We start from the raw sequence: 20,567 nt of genomic DNA on the forward strand, positions 1-20,567 counted from the left end.
TGGTGTGAAGTTGATGCTGTCGCTGAAAGTAAAGGATCTCTTATGTGCTTGTGTTTGGAGCAGCTCTGGCGCTGGGTTAGTTGTGGGTAAGTGTTCCCTGCTTTACGAATGACAGAACCCCAAGTCAGTTTATGTAAAGCACTTGGCCCAAGACCTGCGTATTTCTAATTGTTAGCTGGTACTAGTATTGTTACTGTTTGTAATCACTAGACCAAGGCTTGCAGATGGACTTAATATGATTGTGAAGACTGGGCAGCTCCTCAAGGCCTGTGAGATTATAGCATTTCATCTTAGGGTTTGAGGAGCTGTCGTGATCAGGCCCATCTAGTCAACGCTTTGGTTTTTCCAGTAATCCTTTTTGGATGTGAGAGTTGGACCATAAAGAAGGCTAAGTGCTAAAGAATTGATGCTTTCAAACTGTGGTGCTGTAGAAGGCTCTCAAGAGTCCCTTGGACAGCACGGAAGTCAAACCAGTCCATCCTAAAGGAAATCAACCCTGAATGTTCATTGTAAGGATTGATGCTGAAGCTGAAGCTCCAATACTTTGGCCACCTGATATGAAGAGCTGACTCATTGGAAAAGACCCTGATGCTGGGAAAGATTGAAGGTGGGAGGAGAAGGGGACAACAGAGGATGAGACGGTTGGATGATACAGCTGACTCGATGGACATGAGTTTGAGTAAACTCTGGGAGATAGGGAAGGACAGGGAAGCCTGGTGTGCTGCAGTCCATGGTGTTGCAAAGAGTCAGACATGACTGAGCAACTGAACAACAACATTGATAGCAATGGTCTTGTCTATCTTGAAATCTGATCCATCTTCAGATAAAGGCATAGGGCAAATGAAGACCTCAGTGTCACTTTTATTACTGATGGATCATGGAGAACATGGTTTACATATGTGGGCAGCACACTGGCTAAAACTGAGTTTCAGCATTAGACGTTCTTTCCTGCCCAGCACTGCCGGACTGGAGTCCCTCTCCTTGTGCCTGCTCATCCCTGGCGGGCGTGGTCCACTTGCCGCAGGGATGTGGTTCCCGGAGGCAGGAACACATGCCCCTGAGAGGAAAGGGCACGGGAGGGCAGCACGGCACTTGCCCAGTTCCTCCTCCTCTGTGATCACATGAAAAGCCTCTTCGTCTCGGGAGGAGAGGACTGAGAGGCAGATGGAGAGAGGCCAGGGTTGGAGATTCTGGGACTTTAAACATGAAGGGTTTGAGAGTAGGGTGAGGTCTGTGGGTACTGCCTGTCTCGTTAAAAAAAACAAAACAGAGACAAACATCGTGGTGCTCACAGACCTTCCCTGCCATCCAGTGGTTAAGACTCCACCCTTCCACTGCAGGAGGTTCACCCCCTGGTCAGAGGAGCTAGGATCCCACATGCCACGCAGTGTGGCGCAAAAAACGAAAACAAAAATTTTTTTTACAGATGATTGCGGGAACAAAAGAACTTGTGATTTACGAGTAGTAAAGAGCGGTGAAGGCTGGTGGAGGTGGTTTGCTGGTCCTTGTGAGCAGCTGGTCTCTGTGGTGGGAGGGTTTTTGTTAGCCCTGACTTGCAGCATCTGGCGGTTCCCCTAGTGTCCACACTGCCAGCACGGCCGGTGGGAAGCCACCAGCGTGATGTCAGCACATGCGGAGCTGGGAGGAGACCCACAGAGTATGTGTTCATGTAGCATTTCCAGTACATTGACCCAGTGGGTATAAAGAACCTCCCACAGAGATAAGAAATCAATGAAATCATTAGGAACCAGTCAGTTTTGAGTACTTTCAGTCCTAAAAAAAATGGTCAGTTCAGTCAGTGCAGTCGCTCAGTGGTGTCTGACTCTTTGCGACCCCATGGACTGCAGCACACCAGGCCTCCCTGTCCATCACCAACATCCAGAGTTTACCCAAACTCATGTCCCTCGAGTCGGTGATGCCATCCAGCCATCTCATCCTCTGTTGTCCCCTTCTCCCACCTTCAATCTTTCCCATCATCAGGGTCTTTTCAAATGAGTCAGCTCTTCGCGTCAGATGGCCAAAGTATTGGAGCTTCAGCTTCAGCATCAGTCCTTCCAATGAATATTCAGGACTGATCTCCTTTAGGATGGACTGGTTGGATCTCCTTGCACTCCAAGGGACTTGTCAAGAGTCTTCTCCAGCAGCGCAGTTCAAAAGCATCAATTCTTCAGTGCTCAGCTTTCTTTATAGTCCAGCTTTTACATCCGTGCATGACTTTGTGTAATTTTAATAATGGTGGGCTTAATTCCTGAAACGCAGCAGCCGGCTCTCCAGAGCCCGCCCAGGACTGGCGGGCTGACTCCAGCCCTGCAGCGAGTAAGTCGAGGCCACGCATGTCCTGTCTTTCGATGTCCTGCACTTAATGCAGTTCTTCTAAAGGCAGATGAGCGTTAACAGCGTAAGAGGTCAATATCTTGTGAAGCATCGAGGCAGACCCTGGCCACCAGCACCGGCTCAGGGGTCCGACAGGCCTGGATTTCACTGACCTAGCTTGCACTGTGGCTTCACTGCTTGCTGCATGCATGGCCGGAGGCAAGTCACTTCCACGCTGAGCCTCAGTCTTAACTGTGAAACAGAGAAAATAGTTCCTATTGCCTAGGGTTGTCATGATAATTAAATGAGATAATGCATGTAAGGCAGGGCATGCTAGGCTCCGGGTAAGAGCTGAAAAAATAACAGTTGTCAGAAGGAGGAGGAACACTATCAGGTCCTGACTTGCACACGATTAATGGAGGTGATGACGTGACACAGTATATCTTATTGCAGAAAAACTTGGTTCAAAACGTATGAAAAGTCATTAGGACATTTTTGGTATGGAAGATAAAACTAGGCAACTGAAGGTGATACGTGGAAGACATTCTCAATGAAAATGCTTTATATGAGAATTGGGAATGGAACATATAGCAGTGATGCTATAAATACATCTGTAAATACTTTATAACAATATTAATGTCATAAAAATATGAGGAACACAGGTAGAAATGAGATACTGGCGGCAGAGGAAAACTTTGGCATTCTTGAGGTTAACTCAAGGGCACCAGCTGGCCAGCGGTGACAGAGCTTTGGCTGCTTCTGTAACGTGCAATTTCTGTAGACTCTGGAAACTAGCAAATGAATGTACAGTCGTTATTTTAGGAAGATTAAAAGATACAAACAAGATTAAGAAAATAGAAATTACTTATTGCAGACAGATAAAAACTATGACTACTTGACATGTATATTTCCAGATTATTTTCTGTATATATAACATGAACTGTGTGTGTGTGTGTGTGTGTGTGTTTACGTACACTCTGGATTCCTGAGGCTGCTCTGGTGCAGAGCTTTCTAGCTAGTATGACTAAAGCACAGTGTGTGGGTGTGCAGGGATGAGGGTGCCCTCAGCACACGAGGTGGCAGGGATGGTGGTCACCCCGTGTCCTGATCAGATACTGTGACTCACTGTGTGTGCTGCGAGTGGGAAAAGGCTGGGAAAACGTGCCTTGGACTCTCGGTGGAATCAGCCACCTTCTGCACACTGGAAAAGTGGGGGAAAAAAGTGCCTCTTTCTCCTGAATCTTAACTGAAAATTTCCCCTGTTTGTGCTATAGCTCTGGGTACTTCCTGCTTAAGACCATTGAATATACCTCCTGGAAAGATAGCTCAGGAGCTTGTTGTCATCCTCAGTAGTACTCAGACCAAAAAGCTAAAATTAGATACTTCTCTTTGTTCATAATATTAGTGAAGATTAAACATTTGACACCTAGTATGTCATCAAGAGTGTCCTGCGGGTTGAAATTATGTCCTTTCTGTTACAGCTTTTATAATCTGAGCAACAGGGCACAAAATATGCATTCTTTCAGATAGATTCATTATTCATAAGAATTTATGTTAAGAAAATAATCAGGAATATAAGAAAAGATTTCTCCAAGAATGTTTCTTGTAATTTTATTTAAAATAGAGAAATGCTTGAGATAATTAAAAACATCTAACAATAAGGGTCGGTTAAAAAAGTTTTGGCTTGAGATAATTAAAAACATCTAACAATAAGGGTCGGTTAAAAAAGTTTTGGCTTGAGATAATTAAAAACATCTAACAATAAGGGTCGGTTAAAAAAGTTTTGGCTCACCTGTACAGTGGATTGCCATGTAATAATAGTGTGGAAACAGAATATTTAATACTATTGGGAGACAGTAACTATTGTACTGCAAAGAGATCAAACCAGTCAGTCCTGAAGGAAATCAGTCCTGAATATTCATTGGAAGGACTGATGCTAAAGCTGAAACTCCAATACTTTGGCCACCTGATGCAAAGAAAAGATTGATTAGAAGAGACCCTGATACTGGGAAAAATTGAAGCCAGGAGGAGAAGGCGATGACAGAGGATGAGATGGTTGGATGGCATCACTACTCAATGGACATGAGTTTGACTAAGCTCCAAGAATTGGTGATGGACAGGGAAGCCTGGCGTGCTGCAGTCCATGGGGTTGCAAAGAGTCCGACATGACTAAGCATCTGAGCTGAACTGAACTATAGATTTATAAATTATAGAGAACTTCCCTGGTGGTCCAATAGCTTAGACTCCCAGCTCCCGATGCAGGGGACCTGAGTTTGATTCCAGGTCAGGGAAGTTGATCCCATACGCTGCAAATAAGACCTGCGTAGCCCAATAAATAAATAAATAATAAATAAATTCTAAAAAGAGGTTTGAAGCCAGTATTTATAGCAAAAATTCCATCTTACAAAACAGAAAGAAAATCATGTTTGCATAGAAAAAATGTTATAAAGATACCACATGTTAATAGCAGTTAACTTTGAATTCCATAGTTTGTGTACTTTCTCATTTTCTTGAAAGAGCGTTATGTTACTTCAGAGAAAGTAAAAATTGGCTCAGACCGAGAAAGTAAAATCTGCCTGTCCATTTATCAAGCTGGTGGGAGCAGACACTAAAACCAGCTACCAAGTTAACAGGAAATAGTATTTCTTCCAAATACACCTGTAATATGTCATGATGATACTCCCTTCTGAGCAACCCCTGCTTTCTTATTCACTGAAAAGCACGCCTCTCTAAATTTTATCAGAAACTTTGCTGCCTGAAATTATATCAGTAGGAATGACACATCCTATTCTTGCCTGGAGGGTATCAGTCACTTTGACACAGAGCAGCAGCCCCATTTTAACCCAGAGTTGCAGATAGGGGTTTCTGGACTCAGCATCCTACACGGACCTTAACTTTGTAGTTTCCAAGGCAGTAGGGCCCTGGGTTCATCTGAAATTGACCCTTTTACAAGCCCTGCTTTGAGCTTGTCACAGCACCGCTTCATTTACATTTCATCCACACCCTGCCTTTCCCCAGAATCCTATGGTAACTTTTATCTTTTTCTTTGGGGAGGTACCGCATGGTTCCTCTTGTTCATGGCAGTGGGTCAGGAAGCCTGATGTTCTGGGACTATCATGACCCTGGTGGTCAGGCTGAGACTCTCATAGGAAAAAAAAAAAGTGAGGTTACTTATTATAAAATGGCTTCTATATATATTTTACAAGCACACACACACCATCCCCCTAAACAATACACGTCTAAAGAGTCAGCAGCAGTGTTAAAGGACAATAATTGTAATAATTGTTAAACTCTCACTGTGAGGCAGATGCAGTTCCAGATATTTTAAGTTCTCTCATGTAACTTCATAAAAATCCTATGAGGAAAAATGCTGCTATTCCTTTTTTTACAAATGAGGACTCTTGAGTTTTAAAAGCTTGAGAAAGTTTCCCAGGGTGACAGTGTAAGCATTGAAAGCAGCATTCAAACAAAGCCCATCTGGTGCCAGAGCTCACATTCTTTATATTTGATGTTTATATATTAATATTTGGCTGTGGGATCTAGTTCCCTGACCAGGGATTGAACCCAGGTTCCTGCATTGGGAGCACAGAGTCTTAGCCATTGGACACCAGAGAAGTCCGCAAAGCTCACATTCTTAACTACTCTGATATACTTTCTAAATTATCCAGCAGACCTTGGTAGTGTCATGGACGTGGGAGATGGCGCCAGCTTAGCTAGCAGAAATCGCCGTGGCTTCATTTTTTAAACATTTTACGTGAAGTCTCTGTAATGGAAACATTATCCCTAGCCTAGTACAGAGTAGCCTGTGGCAGTTCTGAAACACTATTTTAAAATTTATGATTCTCTTCTTAACACATTTGTATGTATATGATATTCTGTTCCATGGTAGAACCTTGCTCATTTTAGTATAAGATGGTATTTTAAACCATTTACCATGTTGTACACCTCAATTTGTCCACAGCCTTTGACTCTCCTAAGATGTTGCAGCATGTACACTCCCAAGACAGCTCTAAAGTCATATTTCAAGGATGTGCCTGATGAAGTGGAGAGACTAATTTTTTTGGTTTGGCTTCTAAATAATTTTGACATCAAGTCTGATAGGATCCCAAAGCTGTTCTGAACATTTGATAGTAGAAAGTGTTGATTTCCAAGGTAATTATTTTGAAGGCTGGTGCTTCCCAAGTAGTGCAAGTGGTAAAGAGTCCGCCTGCCAGTGCAGGAGATGCAAGAGACACAGGTTCATTCCCTGGGTCGGGAAGATCCCTTGGAGCAGGAAATGGCAACCCACTCCAGTATTCTTGCCTGGGAAATCCCATGGACAGAGGAGCTGGAGGGCTACAGTCCACAGGGCCACAAAGAGTCAGACACGACTGAGTGACCGAGCACGCGTTTTGAAGGACTGTGTAGCATTCAGGCGAGATTAAGGTCGTTGGGGAGAGTTTATAAAAATAATCTTGGTCTAAGTCTTTATTAATTTAGCTACGTGTAAAAAAGTGAAGGGAGGTGAGGTGGCGACTCAGTGGCAGGCGCCAGCAAGCTCGTTATACTTGAGACAAAGATGCTCTGGGTAGGACCTTGTGAGGACTGGAAAGAGCTGAATTCTTACTATACTGCTTCCTCCTAAGACTTGAGTTTACATCATCATTTTGGAAAAAGACATACTAACAATCTGCTCTTCTGATCAAGAGGAAGCCTACAAATAATAGTCCTTGCAGTGGTTGAACTGAACTTGGCACCAGCAAGGCTGTGTCGTTCTCTGGAGGGGACGAGCCAAGTGAGTGCCAGGTACCCCCTGATAGCTCCTCAGACAACCAGCAAGGCTGTGCCATCAGCCTTGGCCAGCATCCGGAATGAAAAGTCCTTCCTTTCCTGCTTTGCCTTTTGGTATCAAGTGAAAGTGAGTTCCACAGATTCAGTCAGCATCTTCAGATGCCTCCTGTGTGCTGGGCACCGTGTGAGGAGGGTCTGGTATCTGTAAAGATGAATTGACTCTGGACCCTCGATTCTTTCCCCTGTCATCAGGGTGTTTGCTGTTCAAAACAGGAGACCCTTGTGGATGTAAATCACTAAATGTGAAGCAAGACAGTCAGGCCATAAGTAGAGTGGGAAGAGCTAAAGAAGTGGGTAGGAGCACATATTTCCTGCTGTAGGTGAGCGGGATCTAGGAAGCTTCAGAGAGGAGTTGGCTGAGGCTTGAATGTTTTGGAGTGATTAGGATTTCAGCAGGTGAAGAGGCGAGGTGAGGTGTAGGAAGGAGAAGAAACAAAGCAGAGCCCGGCTGGTCGGAAAGAGCTGGAGTGTGTTTGGAGTGTTGCATGTGGCCTGGTTTGCCTGGAAAATGGTATCCGAGAGGGATGTGGAAGGCAGTTTGGCTGGAAAGATGGTCTGGCCTTGGCTGTGGTGATAAGCTGTGAAGGGCCTTAGACATGCTAAACACTAACCTGTTGAATTTTAGGGAAGCTGGAAAATGGCTGAGAGCTTGAGCTTTAGCATCATCAAGCCCCAGGTTATCATGCTGGTTCTTCTACTTAAAAGCAGTGAAACCTTGTATAGATTTCTTAATTCCCCTGAACTCTAGTTTCTCCCTCTGTAGTGTGGGGTTCATTACAGTACCTTGTGAGGATTAAATGAGGTAATGTAAAGTATTTAATTAGGTACCTGGTACCTGATGAAAGGAGTCAGTTAGCTGATGTTACTTTAGAATTCTGTGGACTTGTTTGAACATGCCTCTTCCTTAGATGGCACGTATTATCTCAGTACCACTGATGAATTATTTGTTCCCGAGTGTGAATCACTGAGAACACCCAGAGAACAGATTGTTCAGGATGTTACGTGCACCTGTTAACCATTACAGATGTTAACACTTAGGAATTTAGCTCTTTGGTTTGGACCACTATCACAAATAAACCATAGAATGGGGGGCTCAAAGAACAAACGTTTCTTTCTCCCAGTTCTGGAATTTGGAGGGTCCGAGATCAAGCCGCTGGTAGTCAGACTGGGTGTCTGGTGAGGGTCTTGCTTCTTGGTTCAACAGTAGTCTTCTCGCTCTGTCCTTACGAGATGGAGAGAGCTCTCTGGGGTCTCTTTAATATGGGCATGGACCACCCTTGAGACCTAATGACCTTTCAGAGGTCCTGCCTCCAAACACCATGACACTGGGGTTTAGGCTTCACCTGTGACTTTTGCAGGGGACACACACACCCTGTCCCTGGCACTCTGAAATATTTACTGCCAAGTTAGGCTTGGTTGAAGAATTCAAGACTCAGTCCCTATTTTCTAAAGGCTCCTGATCTAGTTGGAGATAAAAACAGCAAATCTTTTTTCATAGACAAACCTACAGTTTCGTTTTAGTCTCCAGTATTTCTGTTTTAGGCTTTACTTGTACTTAAAAGCACTGAGACCTTGTATAGATTTTTTTTGGTTAATTTATTTATTTTAATTGGAGGCTAATTACTTTACAGTATTGTAGTGGTTTTTGCCATACATTGACAGGAATCAGCCATGGGTGTACATGTGTTCCCCATGCTGAACCCCTTCCCACCTCCCTCCGCATCCCATCCCTCAGGGTCATCCCAGTGCACCAGCCCTGAGCACGCTGTCTCATTGGTTGAACCTGGACTGGCGATCTGTTTCACATATGCAAATATACTTGTTTCAGTGCTATTCTCTCAAATCATCCCACTCTCGCCTTCTCCCACAGGGTCCAAAAGTCTGTTCTTTACATCTGTGTCTCTTTTGCTATCTCACATATAGGGTCATCATTACCATCTTTCTAAATTCCATAAATATGCGTTAATATTGTATAGATTTCTTAATCCCCCTGAACTCCAGTTTCTCCCTGTGTAGTGTGGGGTTCATTATAGTACCTTGTGAGAATTAAATGAGATAATGTAAAATAAAGTATTTAATTAGGTACCTGGTACCTGATGAAAGGAATCTGTTAGCTGGTATTACTTTAGAATTCTGTGGATTCGTTTGAACATACTTCTTCCTCAGATGGCATTAAGCTCACTGCTTACATTTAAGTATAAGACTTGTTACCATGTTAAAAAGAAGGGCGAGGCCCCAAAAGCCTCTAACACACCGTTTTCTTCATTCACAAGATTCTTTGTGGAAAATAGTAGATAAATGGGTGATATTATAGAGCAGAAGTAATTTAGGATTTCAGAGAGGAGAAATGTTGATGTGAATGAGAGGGATTGAGGATAACCTGAGGGAAGAAATAATATATGCAAGATCTGATTAGGTGGTCAAAAAGGGAGGTTGTTTTCAGAATGAAACAGCATAAGCCAAAACCTGGCAAGTGGCTACAGTTTGAGGAGAGCTGTGTGGAAGCCATCCTGACTTCAGGTTTCTATGGGGCTTGAGCGAGGGGGCCAGCGCTGGTTGCTGAGGGACCCACAGGCTGGAGCAGAGGGGTCCTCTTCTGAGGAGGAGGCTCAAACCCTCCAGGGACCTCCCCAGAGGAGGAGGCGCTGAGAGTGGTCCTTGAGGAAGGGGCTTTGACAGCGCTGTACAGCGTGGGTTGGGTGGGAGATAGGTTGACATGAAGGAAACAGGCCGTCCAGCTAATGCAGCTGACCCATGGATAAGAAGGGTGGTGTCTAGAGGAAGAGGACGAGAGGAACTTGTTTAAAGATTCAGGACTTGGAGATTCATATTTACGGGAGGGCAGATTTCAAAGATGGTATTTCGAGCCTACAGGATAGAAATGATGGGGCTCGTGTGGAAATGGAGAGGGGAGGAAAGCTTCCTGTGCAGGAAGGAAGGTAAGTCTAGTGTGAACTGGCTCAGATAGGGAAGTAGTTTGGGAACAGTTTTAAGATGACTTATAATTCTACCATTTTTATGCAGTTGTTCTTTCCTTTATATCTCTGTTTTGCATTGTAGCCCTGGTTCATAGACCCACATATTTAGATACCTGCAATCATAAATATACCTGCCATTTTGCATTGTAGAATCATTAAAATCTATTATGTAGTCTTCATAATTACAGATATTATAGGCTGTTTTCTCCGTCTGATATATCCCTGGAGCTTTCTGAAAGCAGACACTATACTGGTGTTACTTCTGTGTGTCTAGAACCTGGAAACGATTAACAAGTGTTTGTTTAATGAAAGCATATTGACCACATAAATTATTCTTGTGCTTTTTCTTTGTAGAAGTTGCTACAACAAGCCTATGGAGTTTGGTGACATGCATTTGAGTTGCCTGGAAAAAGTCAGTGCTTTCTGCTTGTAGAACCTAAGTCCAAGGTTAAAATAAAGGCTTGGTTAGGGAGTGTTAGACTTTGATGATTCCAGGTTTGTGTTTGCTTCTTATAAGCTGTTCCCTCATCTGTTCAGTAACTGGCGGGAAAAATTGCATGAAAAACTGTCTTTGTGTTTTACCATTAATGAAGGAATGCAGGTGGCTTTATCCTACAACTGTGATGGTCACTAATGTCCTAGTAACGCTTCCTTTTGCAGAACATCACCCAAGTGTGTGTTCAGCCTGGAGATAACTTCTCCATGTACGGAGACTTCAGAAAGTTCTCTGCCAGTCAGGTGGCATTTGGCCACAAGACACATTGACACACGGTTACTTGAACAAGTCAGGGCTTTATGACCCTCAATACCAGAAACTCCTGAGATGGCCAGGCTAGGGCTGCAGTCACGGCTTAGTGGTGTCTCTGGACACCTGAGCTCCTCCCATCTTCTCCCATCACTGCGTGGCTTTCATCCTTGGGGGTGCTGCGCCTCTGTCCCGCTGCATCCTTGTCCCAGGCAGGAGAACTAAGGAAAGTCAGGGACAAAAGGTGAAGGGGCCTTCCCGTGGAGTCCGCCCCGTAGGAAGCCGTTCTGGAACCCCCTCCCGGCCAGTTCTGCTCATGTCTCATCGGCTAGAACTATTTCAGATGGCTGTCCCTAACTGCTTGGAAGAAGGTTAGCATTTCTGTCTGGGGCCTTGCTTGCCCCGATCAGCATGATCCAGTTAGTGGGGAAGAAGGAGATGAAGGGTGTTGGCAACCGGCAGTCTGCCACAGGAGACCGCTGGCCAGTGCTCCTGACAGCCCGTTCTCTGAGGGGTGGGGTAGCATCGATATTCATATGATGCAAAGGAAGAAATAAAAAGATGTGAATCTGAACCCATGAAGAGCTATGACTGATGAATTCGAGTCATCCAGGTATTAGTTGAAAAGCAGAAGAACATATTTTGTGCTCTAAAAGCCAGCCAAGGGAACTCCCTGGCAGCCCAGGGGTTAAGGACTTGGGGCTTTCACTGCCGTAGGCCTGAGTTCAACCTCTGGCTGGGGGATGAGGATACAGCAAGCCAGGTGGTGGGGTTAAAAAAAAAAAAAAGCCAGCCAGATGTAGCATTAAATCTTAAAATGCTGCTAAGATTGTGTTCTGATAAAGAGTTAATGTTACATAGTTTTATTATAAGCAAGTTCTTAGTATAATTAAGGGCTGAGAAACATTCAGGATTGATGAGTTCCATTAGGGAAATACTTAATAATAATTGAATAGCCCCTGAGAACTTGGGTTTATAACCTACCTGACATGAACGTGCTCAAAATAGCCATCGTTCTAGGATTATACTTGGTCTAAAAATGTAAGGTTTTCTTTTTCCTCAAGCAGAGGTGTTCTCAGTCACACATACATATTCCTGGAGCCGTCTGTCACCCACAGCTTCCTCACATTGACACAGTCCCAGGTCCTGGGGGAAAACGTCCTGTGAACCACCATATCTTATAATGATGGAGTATTCCCTAAGTGTTACCTCTAGTAAAGGTTATAGATGGAAGTGTTCTATCTGCACAGTCCACTGTGGTTTATGAGGTCCGTGAGGCGGCTCAGCACTTCAAGTGTGGATGGTGCAACGAGGAACTAAAATTGGGATTTAAGTAGCCCACGGGAAGGGCTCATGGTCACCTTCCTGGACAGTGCAGGTCTAGGAGGTGGAATCAGTAGGGCTCTGGTGACCATTGTCAGGGAGGGCTCTGGTGGGGGGTGAAGGAGGGGGAGGAGTCGCTCATGACCTCAGGGTTTCCCTCTTGAGTCGGGAGGCAGGGGGGAATGCTTCTGTACAGGGAAAGGAGGTGGGGGTACGTTCACGACCCTTGCGTTCAGGCCCCAGGAATGAGGAGCCCATGGCGCAGCACCCAGCCCGCTGACTTCATCCGTGTTGGATGGTTTTCAGGATGCTTAGGCAGGATTCACCGTGTTACAGTGGATCACTACAAATAGAGTCTGAAATTCTCCCTGAAAATAGTCTTTCCTTCCTGTTCCGTCTTTAATTGTTCTCTCTTTTCAATCCTCAGGTATCAAATTGTAGTGGAGATAATCCAGGCAACAACAATCAGCAGCTTCCCGCAGCTGAAGAGGCACAAAGGTAAGAACCAGTTCAGTTTCTTTGCTTTTACGTCCTAAAGGTCCTGGGTCTAGTTCCCCGTCTTCTCTCTCCTGTCAGAGTTTTGACATGTATACACTCAAGTATTTCAAACTTGTTAAAATATTGCTATATCAGCAAAAGAGAAAGTAAGTATGATTTCATCCTAACAAAAACCTTTGTAGTTCTGTGTTCCCTGATAAACTTTGTGTTGATAATTTTTAGAATATTGAAGTCAGCGGGTAGAATCATGCTGCTGTTCTGTTTACATACTAAACGAAGTTTCATAGTTTTTTCTCATATTAAAAGGCTCCCCCCAAAAAGAATTATTTTGTTAGTTTTTGGAGAGCTCTGTATTAGAGAGAATGCAATCTGGTCAGCATCTGGGAAGCGCCTCGTCTGGATGGTAACCTCTCCCCACCGCCCCACCTGCCCGCACTGTGTCCTGAAAGCTGGACAGTCGGGCTGTGCCCGAAGTGACCATGTAGTGGTGCCGCCAGGCTGTGTGTGCGGCTCTAAGCAATCTCATGTCCAGGGTTGTTTCTCCTTAGCCTTAGTTTCGTGTTCTCTTTGTGAATAGTAAACTAAAGAAGTATTAAAAAAAAAAAAATACTTGGGATTCAAACTAGAGATGAGAACTTTTTTTTTTAAATGAAGGTAGAATGAATATGCTGAAATATAATTTTGTTGCTACATATAAATATGTTTGTTTCAGGCAAGTCTTTTTCAGTTATAATTGCTCATTGATTAGGAATTGGTATGTAATTGTGAAAGTATTTTGAGGATTTAAAGGGAGAAAATACCCGATTGCGTGCCCTCTAAAACCTTAAGGAATCAACTAGCTGACTCTGCATGGACTTTTCTCAGGGTAACACAGGAGGGCTGGGAGGACCTCTTTACTTTGTATATTCAGAAATGTTCAAATAAAGCTTCTGAAGCTTCAATAAACTCCAGCAAATCCACACAACACTCTGAGAATGTTTCAGGTTCATAGTAGAAGACCAAATTACTCTCTTTAACAATGTAGAAATTTTAATTTGATTTTTGGTGGCTTTTTTCTTTTGGAATTTTGATGTTTTTAAGAAATAAGGTATCAAGTGGCTTTTGAATTCTTTACAATCTCTTAACTAGTTTAATTGCTGGTACTGTTCTAGGAAAACTAAGTAATCATAGAAATAAAAAAAAAAATTTGAGACCATCTAACCCAGATCTTTGTCCTCTGAGAAAGAAAAATTAGGAATATTTGGAGAAACAGGTGCTTAGAGCAAATTTATAAATACTGCACAGTTTATAAATTTTTTGAAGCACTTGGTCTCAGAAGTTTTAAGTGCGCTTACAGAATTTCCTTGCCTCTGACCTTATTTTATCATTCATTCTGGCCAAACATACTGACTGAGGCGTGACTTTTATCCACTAATCCCATCAGCTGCTTGATGGTCACGGAATTTGGGAAGTTTACTTTGCTCAGGAGGGTGGGGCCCTCATGGATGGGCTTGGTGTCTTATGAGAGAGGCTGCAGAGAGATCCCCAACCTCCCCCGCCATGAGGACACAACAGGAAGCTGGCAGTCTGCAGCCAGCATGAGGGGCTTCACCAAGGACCGCCCTGGCGCCCTAGTCTCCAGACTGTGAGAAACACGTTTGTGTTGTTTACAGCTGGCCAGTCTGTGGTGTTTGGTTATAGCTGCCCAAACTAAGACACTGGCCAAGAGCCGGCATTCTGGTAGTAGTGGAACATATGCTACGACTTCTTTGCTGTTGAAGGCGAATAAGCCCAGTATTTTAGCTCCCTCTTTTTTTTTTCTTTATAGTTTTTAATTGGCTGGCAACTTTATTTTAAATTATATGGGCTTCTCTTAGGTGTGTAAGCCAGCCGAGTTATCACCATACAGTTCCTTAAGCAAGCCCTGGGATTTACTGTCCTGATGTCTAGTCTGATGTTGCTTACCCTGCAAGGCAGTGGAGGGGGCAGGGAGTCTCCACGGGGCTGGTTGGTGGGAGCCTCCCCGCCCCAGACCTGGCCCCTGGGTCAGTTGTTTTGAAGGGTGGATCCTGTCAGCACATGTAACAACAGGGACGAATCAGAATCCTGCTTTGGAAATTCAGACATGTCATTAAGAGAGTGGACATTTAGGCTTTAACTACTAGAACAGCTGCTTGAGAAACCATAGCTCCCCAATGCCTGGACCCCTTTTTATCCGTAGTTTATTTTTCCCTGTTCCCGTCACATCTGCAATGAGCAAAACCTGTCAGCCCGTTAAGAGGGGTATGAGGTCAATTTAGTGGGAAACTTAAAAGAAAAATCCCAGAACATCTGATTGTATCCTGTGTGTTACCCTAAATTATTATTTTCTATTTCAGCTCCCTTTAAGGCTTTTTCTTTCCCTCACTGTTGTTCTGGGTTCTGAAATGTTAGCAAGAATAAAGTGATTCAAGAGTAATATTTATTTAGCTGGCTGCAGGACAGGATGTTGATCTGAGTCTAATAGAAACTGCTCTATATAGATACTGCACACATGGGGGTGCCGTGCCCATCGTGCGCCTTGTATAGAGTGTAAGTAGAGAGTTTTGAAATTGACTATACCAAGCAGAACTGTGGAAGAACTTCAGAATATACTGAATACGTATACACACATGCACAGTTACTTGTTGATAAAAACCATAATGATTTCCATTAGGAATAATTTTTGAATCATATTTCTTATCTGATTTTGGATTTAAAAGTGTCCCTGCCTAAAGGAAGGAGCTATTCTGTAGACTCTAGAGGACTTTTCAGAGTCCTTTCTAATGCTCTGATTTCGTAGTATTGCAGTAATTTGACACATTTCTAATTTATGAATGACCTAAACTTACACCGCAGGCCATTGCTCGCAGGGCCTTTGCTAGGGTTTCTCTCTGCCCGGCCCTCCCACCCTGAGCGCGGCGGTGCCCGGAGCCTGCGGTCCCTTCCCCAGCACCCAGCGCAGCCCTGTCCCATCGCTCGCTTGTGGCCAAGGGCCAGCCACTTCCATTACGCACCTTCTGGTGGTGGTGGCTTAGTGACTAAGTCACGTCCCGTTCTTTTGTGACCCCGTGGCCTGCAGCCCGTCAGGCTCCTCTGTCCATGGGATTCCCCAGGCAAGAATACTGGAGTGGGTTGCTATCCCCTCCTCCAGGGGATCTTCCCAACCCAGGGATCGAACCCAGGTCTTCTTCCTTGCAGGAGGATTCTTTACCGTCTGAGCCACCAGGGAAGCCCTGTGCTCTCTGTGAAATTGAAAGTGCTTCAGTCATGTCCGACTCTTTGTGACCCATGGACTGCACAGTCCATGAAATTCTCCAGGCCAGATTATGGGAGTGGGTTGCCATGCCCTCCTCCAGAGGATCTTCCTAACCCAGGGGTCAAACCCAGGTCTCCCGCACTGTGGCTGAGCCACTAGGGAATGCTCTCTAGTCTCATAATTTATATATCCAACTCTGCTCCCACCTTCCCCACACGAAAAACTTGAGTCATCGTACGTCCTAAGAACCTGTATTTATTCAAGTAAAGTTCAGGTCCAGAGGCTTTCAGCAAGTGTGTGGTCAGTCACGTGCTGATCTGTGGCATGAACCCACGTGTCCTGCACTCTTCCCACTGCCCTGCTCACTCACAGAGGTGGGTGCTCTGAGGGTCGCGCTCGGCGCTCAGAAGCTGCATGCGCCAGAGCTGTGTCTTCGGTTTCTTACTCCTCTCTGCTCAAGTCACATTCTCATCTGGGAGCAGGCCTCTCCTGTAATCTGGCATGTGGATTTAACTGATGGGACCTTATTACTTTAAAATCTGTTGCCAGCGTGTTGGAGGGCCTTCAACCAAGCAAAATGCTGGAAGTTTCAGCACTTGATATATTTAAGGAAGGAAACATGAATAAAAGGTGTGCTGCAGGCCCCTGGCCTAGGCCTCGCCTGGCCCTCGAGGTCTCTGTCATCTTCTCCACTGTAACAGGAGAGGCTCCGCCGGGAGCTCCTGCTGGGGCCTCTGTTCATTCCTCAAGTATCCTTCCTACTAAAGGGGAGCGGCACACTCGACTCTGAAACTTCAGGTGTTTGCTGTGATAAGAGAATCCCACTTGTTCTGTATTTATTGTTTGTTTTTTTTTAAAAGCGTACCGGCCTGAAGTTGGAAAGTAAGGTAAATATTGCGTTAGTTCCTGGGCAACTTTTGAGGTGATCTTCAGATAACTTTGAGGAAGTCTGTGATGATCGGTAACTGCCGAGAACTGCCATCAGCTCTGCATTCAGAAGGAAACAGCATTTTTCCTGCTGAAACTTCACTGCTGCTGCTGCTAAGTCACTTCAGTCGTGTCCGACTCTGTGCGACCCCATAGATGGCAGCCCACCAGGCTCCTCCATCCATGGGATTTTCTAGGCAAGAGTACTGGAGTGGGGTGCCATTGCCTTCTCTGCTGAAACTTCACTAATCCCTAAATAAATACACACCCATTTCTTGAACCCCCTTCTTAGGACCTTTTACTGAAACATTTGTTTCAGTGTACAGGAGCGATTTCAAAGACTTGTCAGCCTGTCAGTGTGGACGGAGGCCTGACCTCTGCCAGCGAGGAGCCCCGATAATCCCTTCCCTCCACTGCCTGGGGGGCCTGAGGAGACCTGTGCATCGTGGGGGGTGGAATCATGCTGGGGAGCCCTGTGGGGGTGGGCAAGCGCAGCCTTGCCTCCTGCACCCCCTTCGGAGCTGAACCTCTATAGTAATCCTCCCAATGTGGTGGGGGGTACAGTTTTGCCTTCCAAGGCACGGGGGACATTTAACAAGGTCTGCAGACGTTTCTGGTTGTCACCCAGGGGGAAGGCGTGCCTCTGGCAGCTAGTGGTAAAGGCCAGGGATGCTGCGAGACGTCCCACGACGCGCGGGACAGCCCCACAGGGAAGGTTTCACCGCCCAGAAGGTCACTGGTTCCAAGACCGTGTGTCCTCTGTGTCCTCAGGTAGCCCGCCGAGGCCGCCACAGTTAGGCTGCGCCTTGGAGTCTGACGTGAGAAGAGAAACACTCTGCTGTGGGTGCTTCTTAGTGCTCGACAGACGCGGGGGTGCCGTGTTCATCCAGCTGCGCTGGTGCCGCTTCAGGGCCCTTGGTTTGCTCTGTAAGTCACTTCACTGCCCTTTGCCATGTTGGAGGGAGCGTCCAGCGGTTGTCCCCGGTGTTTCTGCTTTGCAGCAAGTCACTTTACTCCCTCAAGGAGGACCGGTATCGTGGGCGGAAGGCTTGCAGTCCAAAGGGCTCTGTGACGCAGTTCACCGGTCCCCTGCAGTGCCCGCAGGGGGTTCCTCCGAGGTCTGATCCAGCTCTCTCTTCCTGCAAATGACCCCCTTCCCTTTTGCTTTCACCTGAGCAGAATCTGGACTCGCTGGGAGGGAGCCAGTAAACACTGATTGTTTTAGACAATTACGGCACTCACCTGTTCTTGGCACCCCTCTAAAGAGCCGCTGCACCCATTGTGGCGCCTGCCACCGTTCGTGGTCGCGGCCTTCTTCCTTAACCTGGATAAACATTGTGTGATTCACCCGGCTCAACAGCACATGTGTTACCTAGGGCTCAGCAGACGCGGCCGCAGGAGGCTGGCATGAACCCGGCAGTGTGTCATCCACCCGCTGGCCCGCGCTTCTCTTGATCAGAGGGTTTCTTGGCTGGACGGGTCCTGAGGTCACAAAGAAGTGTATTCATCTCTCTTGCTGGATTTCCTAGGATTTTTGCACAACAGTCGCACGCTCTACAGCAGCGCCCTGTTAGGCATTAAGCCCTGAATGTGGCATTAGTTTTCCGAGGCAAAAAAATAAACAGAATTTTCTAAGCAACAAACTGCCATTGCATTTGTTAGCGACAAGCTTTGTGATCAGACAATGACTTTGGCCCTCAACAAAGAGAAGGCATTCACGCGAGCAGGGACACTCCAGCAGGACTCTGGGATGTTTCCTCAGCTCTGCAGCTGGGTTTTAGGGGAAGGTTTATTCTCTTTCTCCCTTCCCTTTGGAATTTGCCTGTTTTTGTCCTTTTAGAAAGACTTTTAAGCCTTCTCAGGAGAAGAATGTGTTTGTTGTTAATTGTGTATCAGTTTCTTGCTCTGTGTCTCTCTTGATTAGCCTGTTTTAACCCAAAGTTAAAATTGTAGTCTAGGTTTATTTTATAAAAGCCAACTTTTTGTCCTCGCATTTTAAAATAGCTTAAAGATTATGCACAGAATTTAGAGTTTAAGAATATACGTGTAGCATGTTTAAAATAAATGTAACCAATTCAAACTAGTTTAAGGATATTATGCTTTAAATCTTTTTAAAATAAATGTAATCAGTGCAGAATCGTGGAATGCAACTGTGGGAGTTTAAGCTCCTTGGAATCTAAGTGTAATGGAAATAACGTGAGTTTTGGAAGCAGAAAAAAACAAATGAAAGGTTTTCTGAAAAAGTCACAATTCCAAGCAAGTATTTCTTCAGGTACACCCATAAATAATTTCAGTTTGCAGTATTCTAATTTGGAGACAGACTAGCAATTACTTTATTTAAAATTTTTAATTGGAGGATAATTGCTTTACAGTATTTTGTTGGTTTCTGCCATACATCAAACGTTTCTCTTCCCACAAAGAGGGCTCTGAAATACTACTTTTCCTCTCGAGATGCTGAGTTCAGTTGTTCAAGCAGGGCCTCCCTGTCAGCCAAGCACAGGACACACTGAGAACCCATCATTGGCGTCAGATGAAAATGCCTCCTCGGTTCAGTTCAGTTCAGTTCAGTCGGTCAGTCGTGTTTGACTCTTTGCGACCCCGTGGACTGCAGCACGCCAGGCCTCCCTGTGCATCACCAAACTCATGTCCATTGAGTCAGTGATGCCATCCAACCATCTCATCTTTCGTCCCCTTCTTTGAAAACACCCTGGGACACGACAGACCCCCTTGAACAGGGCCGACTGTTGACCTGAAGTCTGTGCGTGACCATTGGTGATGCATGTCAGAAAGGCTGCTCTGATAGATCCGTGCCTTGTGGTCCTTGCCTGAGCTTTTCCTGTTGGACGTGTGCAGCCTGTCCAGGCATGGTTGTCAGCACCTGCACAGACCGAGTCAGTGACCTGAGGGTGTGACGACCACCCTGGGGAACTGGAGGTCTCCCTCGGTGTGTGAGGGCTTCCCTGGTGGCTCATGGCAAAGAATCTGCCTGCCTAGCTTGAGACGCAGGTTCGATTCCTGGGTCTAAAGATCCCCTGGAGAAGGAAATGGCTACCCACTCCAGTGTTCTTGCCTAAAAATTTCCATGGAGAGAGGAGCCTGGTGGGCTACAGTCCTTGACATCACAGAGAGTCAGACACGACTGAACGGCTAACACTTCTCTGAGCGGATAACCTCACTCGCTGCTTCCAGACAGCAGACCCCTAGGAAGGGGACTGCTGCAGCTCCCGACACCAGGTCCAGACTGGCTGGTGTCCACATCCGTCCCTGCGCTTTCCTGTCACCACAGGGTGGGGTGGCCTCCCCCAAAGCTAGCCTCCTTCCTCACTGTCTACTGGGTACCACCCTCCCAACTTGCAGCCTGTTTCCTTCTTAACTACTTCCTTCCACCAGCATTAAAACCAGCTCATTTCTCACCCATTTAACAGAAAAAAGCCTGCCCTCAACCCCTGCCCCGCCCTGCCTGCAGGTTATATGTGCAAAGCTAGTCCCTTCTCCACAAGGAGGTGCTCGATGCTTAATCATTTTTAAAAATCAGTTTTGTGTGAATTTTTTGCTTTTGCTTTAAATTACATAATGTCAACTTAAGGAAGCAAACCATTGTAAATATCTTTAAGTTAAATTAAAAGAAAAAATTCTCCCCAAGACCACAGAGCTCGGGGTGGCTGAGACCAGCTTCTGGTCTGATTCCAGACTCTAC

General features: G+C 45.5%; 1 protein-coding gene across 1 annotated transcript in view; it reads left to right on the plus strand.

The window, feature by feature from the left end:
* Nucleotides 1–20,567, plus strand: part of SNX25 (sorting nexin 25) — a 90,905-nt gene that overhangs the window by 37,967 nt on the left and 32,371 nt on the right. Inside the window, exon 6 of the mRNA XM_052661411.1 lies at nucleotides 12,617–12,687. Within this exon, the coding sequence (XP_052517371.1) occupies nucleotides 12,617–12,687 (71 nt within the window). The remainder of the gene's footprint in view (nucleotides 1–12,616; nucleotides 12,688–20,567) is intronic.

The sequence above is a fragment of the Budorcas taxicolor genome, chromosome 24 (genome assembly GCF_023091745.1).
Source record: "Budorcas taxicolor isolate Tak-1 chromosome 24, Takin1.1, whole genome shotgun sequence".
Taxonomy (NCBI): Eukaryota; Metazoa; Chordata; class Mammalia; order Artiodactyla; family Bovidae; genus Budorcas; species Budorcas taxicolor.